This window comes from Ovis canadensis, chromosome 1 (genome assembly GCF_042477335.2).
Source record: "Ovis canadensis isolate MfBH-ARS-UI-01 breed Bighorn chromosome 1, ARS-UI_OviCan_v2, whole genome shotgun sequence".
In the NCBI taxonomy this organism is placed as follows: domain Eukaryota; kingdom Metazoa; phylum Chordata; class Mammalia; order Artiodactyla; family Bovidae; genus Ovis; species Ovis canadensis.
In genome coordinates this window covers 193,849,615-193,866,106 of record NC_091245.1, presented here as the reverse complement: position 1 = coordinate 193,866,106, position 16,492 = coordinate 193,849,615, and the positions used below count along the sequence as shown (strand labels likewise).

The 16,492-nt window shown below is 50.1% G+C and overlaps 1 protein-coding gene across 18 annotated transcripts in view; it reads left to right on the top strand.

The window, feature by feature from the left end:
• Positions 1–16,492, top strand: part of TNK2 (tyrosine kinase non receptor 2) — a 40,247-nt gene that overhangs the window by 3,446 nt on the left and 20,309 nt on the right. For 12 of the 18 annotated variants that reach the window (XR_011254829.1, XR_011254828.1, XR_011254825.1 and 9 more), the window contains exon 1: positions 13,937–14,331. The exons of 3 other annotated variants lie outside the window; for them this stretch is intronic. Coding sequence is in view for 12 of the 15 variants with exons in the window: in XM_069579442.1 (XP_069435543.1) it covers positions 14,254–14,331 (78 nt within the window). In the remaining 3 variants the exon portion in view is untranslated. Of the gene's footprint in view, positions 1–13,903; positions 14,332–16,492 lie in introns of those variants that run through there. 3 more of the 18 variants (XM_069579398.1, XM_069579393.1, XM_069579428.1) reach the window with 2 other exon arrangements.

Below are 16,492 nucleotides of genomic sequence, written 5' to 3'. Positions count from 1 at the left end.
GTTGCACATTTGTATTTTAGAACCATTTGTTAATTTCTACAAAATAGCCTGCTGGAATTGCACTGACTCTATAGACCAATTTGGGGAGAATTGATACCTTAGCAATACTGAACCTGACCCATGAACAATGTATATTTCTGTTTACTTAGAATTGATATCTTAGAATATTGAACCTGACCCATGCACAATGTGTACCTCAGTATTTATTTATATTTTTGAGTTTCACCAATGTTTTGTAGTTTACAGTGTACAAACCTTTTAAATCTTTTGTCATATGTATCCTTAAGTATTGCATATTTTTGATGTTGTTATAAATGGCATTTTTAATGGAATTTAGCATTTTGTTTAAAAAGGTACCTACCTTAACTGTGGTGAAATATACGCAACAGAAAATTTACCATGTTAACCGTTTCCAAGTGTTAGTTCAGTACGGTTAGGAACATTTATGTTGTTGTGCAACCATTGCTCTCGTCCATCTCCAGAACTTTATTTTTATCTTGCAGAACTGAAACTCTGTACCTATTAATCAACCCCTGTATTCCTCTTTCTACCTCACCCCCTGGCAATCGCATTCTACTTTCTGTCCCTATGAATTTGACTACTCTAAATACCTCATACAGTATTTGTCCTTTTGTGACTGGCTTTTTTGACTTATCATAATGTATTCAAGGTTAATCCATGTTGTAGCATGTGTCAGAATTTTTTTCTTTTAAGGCTGAATAGTCATCCATTGTATGAGTATATTACATGTCATTTATTCATCAATCAATGATTGTTACGACCTTTTGCTATTGCCAACAATGTTGGCGTAAGATGGTGTTGTTTTTTAAATTTCAATTTCCAGTTTTTTACTTCTGAATATTATATACTCATATCCTCCCACCTGCTAAACAGACTTGTTCCGGTAGCTTTTTTGTAGCTTCCATTGGATTTTAGACATAGACTGTCATGTCATCTGCTAGCACAGGCAGTTTTACTTCTTCCTTTCTGATCTTTATGTCTGTTATTTCTTTTTCTTGCCTGATTGCACTGGCTAATCCTCTGGTATAATATTAAGTGGAAGATTGGATATATTGTTCCTGACCTTCAGGGGAGAGTGTTCAGTATTTCACCATTATGAGTAGTTTAAGTTTTTCATGTATGATCTTTATCAGTTTGCAGAAGCTCCCTTCTATTCTTATTTTACTGGGATTTTTAATAGAAAATCCATAGAAATGGATGTTGGATTTTGTCAAATGTCTTTTTCTGTGTTTATCAAAATGATCATAGGGTTTTCTTTTTTAGTTAATGTGTGGAATTGTCATGCATTAATTCTTTTCAAATACTAAATCAATCTTGCATTCCTGAGACAAGCTCCATTGGGTCAGGATGATTATTCTTTTTGTTGCTGAATTCTGTTTTCTAAAGAATTTGTGAAGATTTTTTGCATCTATTTTTATGAGGTTAGTTTTCTTTCCATGTCTGCAGGATTCATGATATACATCTTTATTATAGTCTGCCTTCAAGTGATGTAAGAACCATAAAATAGTACATTTTCACTTTTTCTTTCCTTTACGCAATTATTATCAGAAATTTTATTTATGCATGTGACACCCCCCACGCAGCAATGGTAAAATTTTTGTTTAAACAGTTAATTTATCTTTTAAAGTATTTTGAACAGTAAGAAAAATATGTTAACTATTTAACCATGTAGTTGCCATTTCTAGTGCTCTTCATTTCTTTGCATAAATCTATGCTTCTATACTGGAGAAGGAAGTGTCAGCCTAGTCCAGTATTCTTTCCTGGGAAATCCCGTGGATAGAGGAGCCTGGTGGGCAACAGTCCATGGGCTTGCACAGAGTTGAACATGACAGCAACTTTCACACACACGTTTCTATATGGTATTATTTTTCTTCTGTCTGAAGGATTTCTTTTAACATTTATTGTAGTGCAGGTCTGCTGGTATCTAATTCTTTCAGCTTTTATATATTTAAACAGTTTATTTAGTCTTTATTTTAAAATGATATTTTCAGTGGAATAGATTTCTAAATCACTAGTTTTAATGACACAGTGCCTCTGTCCTCTCATTGCCATTGTTTTCTGCAAGAAATTTGTTGTCATCTTTGTTCCCTGTATGTAGCATGTCTCCCTTGCCTTTCCCAACTACTTTTTGAGATGTTATCACTGACTTTGAGCAATTTGGTTATGATGTGCAATGATATAGTTTTCTTCTTGTGTCTTGTGTTTGAGTCACTGAGCTTCTTGAATCTGTGGGTTTTAGTTCCCTGTTCGGTAGCCTGGAAACTCAATCATAGGGCTGACTTCTCTTTTCCTGTCTCCTAGGTATCACTGGTCTTTGTATCTTGATATACGGTGTCTTCAAAACCGTTTTGTATATTTTGTCCATTTTTCTGTTGTCTCTGTCAGGAGGATAAGTCTGATCTATATTGTTCTGTCTTGGCCAAAGATGGGGATTTTACTTTAATTCTCTCATTACCACCCCCTACTCTTCCCATCTTCCAATCCATCCCCTCTGGATGTATCTCATTTTTCATCAGTCTGTACTATTCATTGTTTATGGTATGATGTAGTGAACCATGACTTTTCCTTTCCTGCACACTTTTTTGTTTTTCCTGGAGTTGACTTTTCTTGTCTGCTTAGTTTTCTATGTACCTTGCCGGAGAAGGCAATGGCACCCCACTCCAGTACTCTTGCCTGGCAAATCCCATGGATGGAGGGCCTGGTGGGCTGCAGCCCATGGGGTCGCTGAGAGTCGGACACGACTGAGGGACTTCCCTTTCACTTTTCACTTTCATGCATTGGAGAAGGAAATGGCAACCCACTCCAGTGTTCTTGCCTGGAGAATCCCAGGGACGGGGGAGCCTGGTGGGCTGCTGTCTATGGTGTCGCACAGAGTCAGACATGACTAAAGCGACTTAGCAGCAGCAGCAGCTATGTACCTTTTAGTTAGACTCTCCACTAGCTGTCTAAATTTCTCAGGATGTCAATTCTTTTAAGAATTCTATCAAATTCACCTTTCTGATGAAGTCTCTTTCAGACCTTGTGCTCTGACAGCATGGATTAATTGCTCTCTATCCCTGATGCTTAGCTGTCCTCCTGGGCTCTCCCTTTCAGTATCCTGGGCATTTCCATCACTGCCTTTCTGTGTTGCGTTTCCCATTTCCTATCTTCCCCTTTGTTGGTTTATTCTCTAGTTTGGTATAGCACATCGTTCAATAGCTTCCCAAGAGGAGGGTGATAGAGTGGTAGATTATTCTGAGACCTTGCCAGTCTGATACTCAAGTCATTTAATTACTGAATATAGAGATCTAGGCTGGAAATGGGCTTCCCTGATAGCTCAGTTGGTAAAGAATCTGCCTGCAATGCAGGAGACCCCGGTTCGATTCCTGAGTTGGGACGATCTGCTGGAGATGGGTTAGGCTACCCACTCCAGTATTCTTGGGCTTCCCTTGTGCTCAGCTGGTAAAGAATACGCCTGAAATTTGGGAGACCTGGGTTGGGAAGATCCCCTGGAGAAGGGAAAGGCTACCCACTCCAGTATTCTGGCCTGAAGAATTCCATGGACTGTATAGTCCATGGGGTCGCATACAGTCCATGGGGTCACAAAGAGTTGGACACGACTGAGTGACTTTCACTTTCAGGCTGGCAGTTGCTCTGGAATCTTAAAAACGTTGCTGTTAAGTTCCAGAGTTAACACTGATGTCTAGAGTCATTCCCAATCCTTGTTTTGTCCCCTTGCCCAGAAGTTTATAGCGTCTTTTCTTCATCTCCAATATTCTTTAATTATGTAGCTTTGGTGTGAACTTTTGCTCTCCATTGTGGCAATTCCCTGTACTTTTTCCTCCATCCCTTCTGTTGTGATTTTAGCAATTTTGATAGCAGAAAATCTCTGTTGGTGTTATTTTATCCCATGGCATGGATGAGATAGACAAAAAACTACTAAATTCACCTTAAGTTTTAATAGACATATTGGAAGAATGGGTTAGGATTTTTGGCTAGGGAAGTATCCATATTTCACTAAAAATAAGAAACACCTTTTTTTTTTAAAGGACTTAATTTGCTAACATTTTAAGACTCAGATTTTTTTTAACTAGAAAAATTAAGAGAAGTCTGTGAATCTAAGGAAGGAATTTTCAGAATGAATTTCTTAGAAATTTAGTAGAATGGTTTTTCCATCAACTGACATTGATAGGATTTAGTGTTGAGAATTATCATCGGAATAGTAAGTAGTCCCGTAAACTGGTTCTCATGGCCATGATGAGAAGGGCCTTCTGAGAGTGGTCAGGGTCAGTGGGGGAGAATATTTGAAAACACGACTGTTCTGGCCAGGACCAATGATTAGCACAATTACAGACTTTCTCCAGAGCAGCAGTTCTCAACCCCAGTCTGGATTCATCTGAAGAGACTTATCGACATGGTACCTAAATCTCACTTAGAGCAAGTTTAGAATCTCAGTGAGTGGGACCCATACATTGACACTTTCCTACCCACCAGGTGATTTTTTTAATACACAGCTAGTGCAGAGAACCACTGCTCCAGAGTTTAGCAGAGACCCTTGCTTCTCAGAGTGTAGACTAAGGACCAGCACATTATCACTGGGAGCTTGTTAGAAATGCAGAACTTAGGCCCTACCCCATATCTGTGGAATCTGAATCTGCATTTTAACAAGAATCCTCAGGTGATCTGTATGGGCATTAAAGTTTGAAATAGTACCTCAATTATTTATTCAACAAATAGATTTGCAGATAGATCTGTTGAACAAATTTATAAGCACCTACTGCCAGGGCAAGACTGCTGGGAGAGGTGGTGATGGGTCTGTTGAATTTTTTATGTCTCCTGTCCTGTTTGTAATTTTTTATTCCCCTTGTTTAAAAAAAAATAATATCCTCTTCTTGTTTTGTATAAGAAGACAAGATAAAACGTCTTGTCTCTCTCAGGATATTAATGAGCATTTTCTGTCAGAAATTTTCTTGTGTAGTCTGTTTCTTCTCAGCTCTTTTTTTCTGTGTTTTTCTTTCTTTTTTACGTGTTTTTATGTTAGAGGCTTTGCTTGGGCGTCTGAAAATTTTTTTGTCGTCTGCTCTTGACTACAAGCACTGGGTAGTCTTGTTGACCGGGCCTCTTCGTGTGATGACCTGGCTGGACAGTTTGAGGGGGGCTCCAGGGTTTGTTTCTTTGTATCTTTCTTGCCTGATCAGGGTGCCGGGAAAGGATACCCCTGTCCTCTGGTAGGAGATGGAGGCCTGGCTCCTGGTTGCTGGAGGGAAGGGAGAAGGGGAACTAGAATCGCCACATCTGTGTGTGCTCTCCTTTTTAGGGCCACGGCACCCGGCTCTCAGCCAAGCCTGCTGTGCCAGTCAGGGGCCGGCAGTTTACCTCTGAAGGAAAGTCCCGACTTTGCTGGGTGGTACCAGGGCAGCCACCCAGTGGCTTTGTACTGGGGAGGGAGTCCAGAGGGGTCTTACTGCTTCTTAAACAGCTTTTAACTAATCCTGTGTATTTTTAGCACTTCTCTCTGTCTCCTGTTCTTCTTCTAGAGGTTTCTGGGGCTGCTCATTCCCAGGTCTTCTGGGGATTCTGTGGGGGGCAGTCAGGCACTGTTCACCCTGAGATTGGGGGTTTTCTCAGGTCGGCTCTCCATAGCCACTGGTTCATCCGCTTTCTGGATGCTGAAGCTTTGTTGTGGTTTTTCTCCTCTACTCCTCTTCCTGTCCTTAGGGACTTTTGCTGTTCAGAAAGTGTCTCTTTCGACAGTTGCCGCCTCAGTAGGGTTTTGGGAAGAAGTGGAATTACGTGCATGTGTGCCTTGTGTCTTTTCCTGAAACCTCTGTCCCCTCTTTAAACTTCCTCCCAGGATCCATGAATTCATTCAGTTAAATATAAACAAATAGGATTCCAGTCCTGCCCTCCATGAGCCCCAGCCCTTCAACCAAGCTGTTTCGTGTCCGGTTGTATATGGACTGAGTTCTGGTTCACCTGTTACTCCCTGCACGACCCTGGTCATGTCTCCAGAGCCTCAGTTTCCTCATCTGTAAAACCAGGATAATGTAGGGTAATAAGGGGGAAGGTTATTCAGGCAATAAAAAATGAAAGCTTTTAGTAAAGAACTTGCACACAGTGTCTTTTTGAGGACCCGGGTTGTGACTTCTCCGTCACACTCCCCCAGACCTAGCGCAGGGTGAGCACATAGTGGGTACGCGGTGAGTGACTGGAGGAGGCGGGTGTGGAGAAGTTTGGTCTGGGCCCTCCTTCAGCACCTCTAGGTTCTGGGAGCCACAGGCTTCTGCTGGAGGTGAGAACTCTAGGTTCTCTGTCTCTGCCTGTTGCCTGGATGCTGTGACTCCCACTGAGGCAGGTTCTCCTCCCAGGCCCCTGACCTTGGCCGGGCTGCCCCTTCATGGCTAGAAGGGAATCACCGTTGCTCTGAACTGTTGATCTCCCCTCACTCGTAGGGATCCATTCCCTACGACAGCTTCTAAGGCGCCTGAGGCCTGGCATGGTCCTTCCCTCTCAGGGTCTCAGTTTCTTTATGGCTAAAATGGGTGGGATTTAAGCTACCTTAAAATATTTTGTAGTCCCTGACATTTCTCTCCCTCCCACCTTCGGACTCCTCCTCTCCCAGTTCAGCAGTCCACCCTGCGCTGGATATTCCTAGTTCCTAGGGTTCTGGTGTGGACATGGTCCCAGGGGGATGAGCAGTCCTGCTCTCAGAGTAAATGCTCTCCAGTTCACAGCTCTGGCTTTATTCCCCACCCCACCTCCAGGCCCCAACAATGGGCCCCTTCAGCTCTAGGCTCTTGCTGAGGGGCTGGGGGTGGGGTGAGGCCCGAGCGGGACCAGCCCTGGAAGAGCTCTGGGAGTGGCTGGCTGCTGGGAGCCGGACTCATCCTTCATCTCTTCCCAGGAGCCTGTACTTCTGGGCCTTGGTGCCGTGATGATGCTTGGGCCAGAGGGTGCTGAGAGGCAGCTTGCTGCAGTGCCCTGCATCCCATCCCTGGTACTCAGGCGTGTGTGGTGCGTGTGTGCAAGAGCCCTAGACAGCTCACAATTCACCCACTGACACACGCGGGTGGTGTTTATATGCGGGGGAGGGATTCCTCAGGAATGTGTCAGGACTGTGTGTCCTCTCTCCGGGTGTCATGGTTGGCACACCAGTCTTCAACTGAGGGAGAATGAAACAGCTGCAAAATCCGTTCAAGCCCGAATTGATAGATACGGGGAGGCCCTGGGCTCAGCCTGGGCCCGTGTTGTGCTGTTTAGTCAGCTTCTTCCCTTTGCTTTCTGGAAGTTACACTTCCTTCTCTGTTGGAGTCAAAGGAGATGAGGCATAGGAGGGTCTCTGGACCTGGCGTGTGTGCCCCGGCTTCCACGCCCTGCCTTCCCACCCTCTCACTCCCTTGTCCCTGTCCTTTCTCTCTCTTTGAGGCTGGGATGCCTGACAACCCAGACCTCCTTCCCGTCAGTCAACCCTGCGGCATCCTGTACCCCAGCCCTCCCTCCCTCGGCATCTCCGTCCAGTCTGATGAGAAGGCAGTCTTCAGTCAAAACTCTCCCTTGAGGGACTGCTGTGCTCTCCCCCGGGGCTGAAATAGCTCTGTGGGAGCAAAATAGCTTAGTAGTTCTGGGATGGGGGTAAGTGTAACGAGATTGGTAGCCCGCAGAGTTACTTGGTTTTCTGGATTAGAAATAATGACGGAGGGCAGGGGTTTGGGGGGAGCGGAGCAAAGCCAGAGCCAACGAGGGCAACCAGGCTTATTCCTGATGTTCACTGGACATAAGGTGGCACCAGCTCAGTGGAATATAGACAGGTCCATCACAAAGGCTTGAGGTCCTTTTCAGCGAACTCTCTTGACCACCTGTGCCTGGCCAGATTCTTCCTTCAGGGAGGGTGACATAAACAGATGGTTATGTTACAATGTACAAACCACAAGAGAGGTACATATGTAGGGCTCCCTCGGTATAATTTTATATTAATACAGAGTGGTACAGAAACAGTGACCCTTAAAGGATCAGAACATGATGGATAATTAAACATTTTTTTCCATTCTCTTAACTATTTTCCATGTCTGCTATTATGTGATATGCCACTCTGGTTTCAAATATATTTTAACAAGATAACATAGGAAGCATTGTAAAAAAAAAAAAAAAACCATTTGGGAATAGGAAATAGGAATTTACAAAGGAAGTGATATTTTAGCTGGGTCTTGAGGGATGTGTAGGAGTTCTTGATGTAGACAGTAAATCGCAAAGCTTAGCGCAAAGACATTAAGCCAGGAAAGGCTATTTGATTTGGTTGGAATATGGAGACATTTGAAGGCAATGATAAAAGGGGTGGAGGTGGACAAATGTGTGAGAGGTGGATTGTGAAGGGCCTTGTAGTTGGCTCAGTGAGGAGTTACAGAAGGATGTAAGCAGGAAAGGAACTTCAGACCTGTGTTCAGGTGACAGTGTGTCTGTAGGGAACTATGTACCCGATGCTGTGCCAAGCGTGCTATTCATGACCTCACTGAGTTTGCACTTGATGCAGGAGGCACTGTTTATGTCCATTTTACAGATAAGGAAATTGAGGCTTAGAGGTTGTCATTTGCCCAAATGATTAGAGAGTGATACAACCAAGATTTCAGTTCAGGTTCTTTCTAACTCTTGTCCCAGTGAGATTGATGGGAAGAAGAATGAGGAGGCAGAGAGCAGATTTTATGGTCTGCCCCATGGGGGAGTAGGGAGTTATGGTCAAGGAGCCCAGGGTGAGGTTTCCAGTCTAGGTGGCTGGCGTTGGCTTATGACATTTTCAGTCCGGAGACAGGAGCACATGCTTGGTTTGAGGTGGAGGAGGCTGAGCGCAGTGTAGACACGTGTGGTACCCCTGCATCCCCCTGGCAGAGCCAGCTGGACATGTCTGGAAACACAGGTCTAGAGCTTCAGGAGCTCAGGAATGCACATGGGGCTAATCGGAGCCCTGGGAGGAGAGGAGGTGACCCCCAACCGCCACCCCCCAGGTACAGAGAGAAGGAAGGGAGAGTTTCAAAGTCTTAGGAAATACCAGCAGTTAAAGGAGAAGGGTGAAGAACCTTCAGGGTTAGTTAGACTCAAGGCCTGTGCGCCCAGCAGTGCTGGCAAATATGCCTCAGCCTTGACTGTCCCAGGACCTCAGCTGCCAAGCTCCCCTGGAAGGGAGTGGGTCACTGTGTCCTGGAGATGGAGAGGGTGTGGACAGCCATGGTGTGTGTCTGAATCACCCTCTTCTCTCCCTTGGCCTGTGGCCAGCCTCCTCCCAGACCAGTGTGATTTCAGACCTGGGATGACCTGAAGGAGTGAGGTTTCCTGATGCAGTTCCTCTGGGATGAAGTCCCACGGGGAACCAGCCTGGCCCTGGTCCAGAAGCTTAGGCCCTGCACACAGAGGGGTGAGTTGAAGTTGACTGGGCTTGGTGGGGCTAGCATGTGGAGGCAAGATAATCCTCAGGTCGGAAGAAGAGCCATAACCTACCCCCCGCCCACCCCACACACTCTTTCTCCTCTCCTATATGTTATCTTCCCTCCAGAGCCTGGAGAAGAGGGAAGGCAGAGGTGGGAGAGGGCTGGCCTGGAGGTGGGGTTGGCATATATTCCCGAGAATACGGTAGATTGTTTTGGAAAAATCCTCTGGCCGGAAATTACATGTCACGTCTGCTCCTCAGTGTGGATCTGTCACTCCACTGATGCTGTAGGAGAGCCTGGGGGAGGGGAGGGGAGGGGACAGCAGAGGCAGGCTGGTTCCTGGCCATCATCGGCTCCCTTTGGAGATAAGGGGCCAAGTTGTTGATCACGGGGTGTACCTGTGGGGTGGATTCCCCAAACCCGAGAGGCAGTTTGGATCTTGTGGATGTCTTGTAACAGGATGGCAGTAGGAGGCAAGAGATTTAGGAAGGGAAGAGGCAGGGAGAAAGCAGGAAGGGGCAATGGTTTAGATCGGACCCTTTACCCAACCTGGAGAAGGGATGCGTGGGCATCTTTTTCAACCTCTCTCTCTCCACAGTCTCCTGAGTTTGGGTTCCTGCTGCTGTTCCCAAAACCAGTTTCTGCCTTCTGGAGCTCTGGAGACCTGCAGTAGGAGCAGAGGAGCTTCTGCCTAGAATAAGCACCCTGCCTGGTAGGGTCGCTTCCCTGGTGGCTCAGCGGTAAAGAATCTGCCTGCAATGCAGGAGACCCCGTTCGATCTCTAGGTCAGAAAGATCCCCTGGAGAAGGGAATGGCAACCCATTCCAGTATTTTTGCTTGGAGAATCTCATGGACAGAGGAGCCTGGTGGGCTACCATCCATGGGGTCGCAAAGAGTTGGACACAACTGAGTGACTAACAACACGTACCCTGGCAGGGTCATCCCCTGTACCAACATGCTTCACCGTGGAGAAGGAACTTGTGAAGACAGTGAGCCTTATGGGAACTCACTTGGTGCCCACTTGGGGTCTCTTTCCTCAGTCTTGAAGTGGTGTGTGTTGATGCCTCCTCCTCTGCCCCAGTCCCCAAAGGGGTGAGGGTGCCTTGAGCTCAGCCCTAAATAGCTGGTGCTGAGGAGTCAGTGGATGCTTCACATGCCATCGTAATGAGAGGGTGTGCATGTGGCACCTTGGGGCCCTCCGGGCTAGAGGGAGAGGGAGCCTCTGCAGTGGGCCTTCCTCCATTGGCACTGTCCTCATCGCGGCACCGGGGAGACTGCCCGTTGGAGTCTTGTTGGAGCAGCTCCTCCAGCATGAAGTGTGGGTACTTGCGCTCTTCTGAGGCCACAGAGGTCAGCCCCAGCACTCTCCCCAGCCCTGAAGTCTCTGCGCTCCCTGGCGCTGGGCCAGCACAGTCTTGGGGTGGGGTCGGGGAGGGACGGCGGCAGGGAGAAGTCAAGGCCGGAGATGGAGGCGGGGGCTGCGGTGGCCTGCGGTCTCCTTCCCTGTGCGGATGCTGGGGGCGTGGCTTCCATAGCCGGCGAGGAGTGGGCTGGGCAGGTTAGCTGGGAGTGCGGAGCGGCAGTGCGGAGCCCCGGCGGTGCACTGCGGAGCCTGCCAGGTGGGCGCATTCTTGCAGCCAGGTAGAAGCTGGGCTGGAAGGAGAGGTTTCAGGCCCCAAGGTCTGGAGGGAGGGGTCTCTGGTTGAGTCAGGATAGGGGCTCTTGGATGGACTCCCCTCCTTATCATGGAGTATGGGGGCCCTTGAATTCCCAGGACCTGACCGGTGGCTCTGAGGTCCTGGAGGCGGCCAGGGGCTGAGGGGAGCTGTGGGTCTGTGGTCAGTAAAGGTGCGGGCCCCCACCTGGCTCTCTGGCTCGGGGCGGGAAGGCAGCTGGTGGCGCTGCTCTGCGGAGAGGTGGCTCCTTGGAATGGAGGCTGGGCACGGGATTGGGGGAAGGGCAGCCGCAGGCACAGCGGGAGAGGCCGCTAACCAACCCGCTCTGCTCGGGCTGCAGGTGGCAGATGCGGGGCGCATGTGGGGCAGAGGACCCGGCCTTCCCCTGGCTGAGGCGCTATAACGGCCCCTGCCCTCCTTCTGAAGGATGTCGGAGGCCCGGCCCCTCAGGACGCAGGGCAGTGACGCTGCCGGTGCGCTGGAGCGGTGGGGGGCTGCGGGAGGGCTCTGCTCCCCTCTCTGGCCCGAAAGCCGGGAGTTTGGATTTCATGGGGGAGAGATCTGCATATCAGCGCCTGACTGGGGCCGAGGAGGAACCGCAGGTAAAGGGGCAGCCAGATAGCCGGGACCCCGTCTCCTGCTGGTGAGCTAAGGGCAGCCTGTGAGGAGTGAGGGGTGTCTTTGCTTCTGGGCCCCAGGACAGATCCTGGGGGCTAGCAGGCCGGGTGAAGAAGGGTGGTGTGTTTGTGTGTGGGTTAGGATGGGAAAGTCAGTAGTGGTGAATTCCTGTTGCTGACATCTGCTTCAGTGTCTCTTGCGTCCTTAGGACCCAATTAAGCTGTCCTTTGGGCTTGCCTTAGTGCTGCATGGGAGCACTGGAAGTGCTGCCAGGATATGGATTTAGTCTTACCCGGACACAGAGTCCATGTGCCTGGACATTCCCTCTTACTGGCTTTATGAATCTGCATATTAAGCCAAATGTCCCTGTTTGCTTTGGAAAATATGATCAGGGTGTTTATGGGTCTGCCTCCCTTACCCTTGGAGATCAAGCACTTTCTCTCTTGGCCAATAGAGGGCAGTCACTGACAGGACAAAGCTGGGGAAGAAGGGTGCTGTTTTCCAAGGCTGGGAGAAAGGGGTCCAGAGCTGGTCTGAGCTCTGACCCCTGACCACGCTTTGCTTTTCTTCACAGCCTGCTACAGCTGGATTGCTGAGCAAGTTGTTGAGGCTTGTTCTTACCTGACTTGCAAGGGGAGAATCAGGTCTGGGGTTCCAGTGAGTTTGGGACACATCTTTCTGGGCGGTTGTAATTTTTAATTCGGCCCTTCCAATCCAGTAGTTCCCCCAACTTTCGACAGAGGGAGTGATCCTGCTTAAATTGTCCCCTGTAAGTCAGGTGCCTGGGTCTCCTTCAGAGTGGTGCATGGTGGGAGGAAGGTAATAGGTTTCTCTGTGCTGTGGGCATTGTGTGCCAGAGTTTAGGGGAAAATTAGCTCTAGTGTGACCGCGACCTGACCTCCTCTTGTCCATTAGCTGTGATTCCATTCTATAACTGGTGATTCACTGGGACCCAGGAGAGGCTGCACCTGGCTGGCATCATAAGTGTTGGGTAGTGGGGGATGAGAGGGGGATGGGAAAGAGGGACTGATTGCTGGGGGTGTCCCATTCCCCCTCCCCCTGCCTTGGGTCCGATCAGGAAATGTCTGTGCCTTCAAGCACCTCCTTGCCAGGAAGGTCAAGCACTGAGAGAGAGGCCCTAGAAAGAGCCTGGGATGCTGACTCCCCAAAACTCTCACTCCAGCTGCCTATTCCACCAGCCAGCTCAGGCTCCCAGAACTGGTGGCCAGCTGGAGAGGGACAAGAGAGCAGTGTGCAAGAAACAGGGGCTCCCCGGGCACGGCTGAGGGTGGGGGCTGAGGGAGCCTGAGAGAACTTCCTGCAGCTGTCAGGTGTGTCTGGGGGCTGTAGTGAGGGGGGTGTAAGAGCAGCTGGCATCCTTGAGGAGGGCCAGAGAGATCAATTGTCAGCTCTAGGAACGTGGGGGGCCCAGGGGGGTTGATGGAGTGACGCAGTTCCCTCTAGCTGGGGCTGTGTCTCTGTATGTAGGTGCTGTTCAGGAGACATCTTATAGCCTGGAGTCCTATAGTTTTGGGGTGAGCCATCACAGGTTTTAGGGGCGTATTTGTTTTTTTTGAGGGGGCTTTGGATCTTGGCCAGCTGGTCTGGGGAGGCGGCATCCTGGGTGATGTGCATAGCAGACAAGGGAACCCCAGGGGAGGGGGTGGAGATTCCTCACTGTCCCCCCCACCCCTACCCACCCTTGGCTGGACTGCCCCACTCTGGCAGGCTGCCAGACTCCTATTTCCGTCGGGCACCAGGGTAACAGGGCCACATTAGGGCCTGAGCCAGGAGACGCCCAGCCAAGGCTGGGGCTGGGAGATGGGGGAGGGTCTCTGAAGGATCTGCATGCAAGGTCCAGGATTGACTTTCTGGTGTCCAGGCCCCCTCACTAGCCCTCAGAGCCCCCACACAAGCACATATGGGGGCCTCTTTGTATATTGCTGCATGATTGACATGTCCCCCACCCTAAAATCCCAGGAGTTGTCTGTGACTATGGGGGCTGGGGTGGAAGCCAGAGACAGGGGGCCTTGTGTATGTGGAGGTGGGGGGGGCAGCGCGGGCGGCTGGGAGGAAGAGTCCCCCCATTCCCGCCGCCTTCTTGGCAGTGATTCAGAAAGGTCCTTTTTCAGCCAGTGTCAGAGCTGCTCAGCTGGGGAGGGAGGGAGGCGGAGGGAGGGCGGGCAGTTGGGTGGGGGAGCCCGGGAGTAGGGCTGAGCTGTGACCACTGCACTGGAGAGAAGACAGAGAGACAGGACAGAGGACCCAGGCTACAGCCACCCCAGAGAAGAACTAACTCGCTCTTGCCAGGCTGTCCAGCTGTGGAAGCAGCTGTAGAGTAGAGCAAAGGGGACCACCCTATTTTTCTGCTGTATTCACCGCTCCTGGTGTTGGCTCTGGGGGGCCTCTGGGGCAGACCTCTGGCTAACTTCCCTTCTGGGCAGTACCTGCAGTTCAGGAGCTGAGACCACTGCTCCCCATTCCCCCCACTTCTCGGGCCAGAGCCCCGGTGACCTGGTCAGGGTGGGTCCGCCTCCGTGGAGATGCCAGCAGCTCGTCGGTTCCCGGGCCTCGAGCTCTCATTCCCTCTTCTAGCCAGACTCCGGCGGAGACTGTACACAGTGAGTGGGGGGCTGGGGGCGGGAGTGGACAGCCGGGACTGCATCAGCTCGTCAGAGCCAGCCCTGCACTGCGGGCCGGCGAGCAGCATGGGGCGGGCTCGACAGGGGCTCAGGGCTTCTCTGCTCCGGCGGCTGCGTTCTTGGTGACGAGTGTGTCAGAAAAGTGTTGTGTGGGAAGCGTGTGTGCCATCCACGAGAGCTACACGTGTCAGACACCGGTGTGTAGACTGGGCTGTGCTGGGGGAAGCAAAGACACGGGCTGGTGGTGGGGTGTCGGGGAGGACTTGTCCAGGGTCACCCTGGGCTGGGGGGGTAGAGCCAGGGCTGGGACCCTGGCTGCGTTCTTCTTTTCCCCGGGATCCCAGTGTTCTCTTCCATCTTCCCACACAGGCCCCCCCACGCAGAGCAGCCCTGTTCTCAGGGTTGGGGAGCAGGGAGATTTGTTAGCTGGTGTTTCAGGAAAAAGGAACAGGCCAGACTGTGCTTTCTCAGAGACTTCTTCAGGGGAGGGGCCCCTGGGTCTCCCCCAGCCCTGACCACACAGGGCAGTTCTTTGAGCTGTTCTCAGGAGTGGCTGCCTCCTGCCCCCAGGAGCGTAGGGTTGCAGGGCCTGGAGCACTGGGACTTGGGGACTGGGGAGGACGTGATGGGGGTCTTCAGACCACCTGCTCTGGTGGCCAGCCTCATCTTAGGCTGAGCCATGCAGGGGGTGGGATCACTCTGCTCCAGGGACCGGGTAGTGGTGATGGAGGCGCAAGCTGGCCTCCTCTGGTCACTCCACAGAGAGACACTGCCTGGGTTAGTGATTTTCACAAGGGTCCTTTGGCGTTTTCTTCTGGAAAGAAGTGGTGCCCTGTTCTCTTTAAGTCCATACCCCCTTGTTTGTAATGGATGGCTTTGTTGAGGATAAGTGAGTTAATCAGCTAAGTGCTTAGAACTGTGCCCAGCATCTGGTTAACTGTAGTTGAAGTGTTAGTTATTTTTATTTTTCTTAAATAAAATTAATAGAAATACAACCTGTTTATTCTGTGTGTAGGAGCACGTGCCTATGTGTGTAGTCAGTCAACATAATGCCTCCTGTAATATAAAGGAAAACTGAAAGGAAATCAGTTGTAACATCTCATATATTCTACTATGTGAGTGCAATGGGACAGTTATGAAGCAGTCAGATGCTAAGACCTCAGGAAGAGCCAGCATGGAGGCAAAGATGTTGTCAGGCACGTGCTGACTGAGAGGAGACATTTGAAATAGTAAGGATGGGCTGTCTGCAGTGACCTCTTTCTAAATGGTGGACAACTTCTCAGCTCCAAACAAAGCAAAAGGCCAGTTTCTCCTCAGTTTAAACAGCAGTTCCATTCTAGGAAAATTCAGTCTATATTAAAATTGCAAAAATATTTTCTTGTTCGTGTGTAAAATGGAATTTGATTCTCTGTTCAGATGATTTTAAGTTTTTCACCTGCATAAATTAAGTTGTATGGGATTTGGGGCTGTATGAGAATCCCAGCTACCCATTCACTGCCACGAGCGGTCCCCAACATATTGACAGCCAGACATATTCTCTAAGGGGGCTACCCAGCCCTCCTGAGAACCATGTGGGTGAACAGTTAGGGCTTACAGCTTGGAAACCCCCTTCTGGGCCGCCGCCTTGGTGGAGGAGCCAGGGTTTGAACTGAGGGCGTCTCGTTTCTGTCCGTGGCTCTTTGTACTGCCCAGGGCTGCCTGGGAAAGTCTGAGCTCCTGGCACTGGGCTGGCAGCTCCGCTGGGAATTGTGGGGGCAGGAGGCTTGCCCTGGGCCCGGGCTGTGAGCGCCTGCTCTCCCAGAGCGACCTGGGAGGAGAGTTGGGGGCACAAGCCTGCCTCCCAGTGGGGAGGAGGGGTTCTCGGAGCAGCTGGCCTTTGCCCTGGTGCCTGTCTTCTTCAGCGGGGATTGAACGCAGGTCAGGGGTGGGCCAAGCCCTCAGCTCTGAGAGGGTCTTACTCAGACCAGGATGGGTTTGATGTGTGATGAGTCAAGCTGCCTAGCTTTGTGGGTGCCACTGGCCTCATTCTCTGGGCCCCAAGGAGTGTAGGCCAGAGCCCACTCCCTGGTGGCCCTGTGCCTGACTGTGACCTGCACGTAGTTTTGTTTGGCCAGCACAGTGTACACACGTGCTTGCGTGT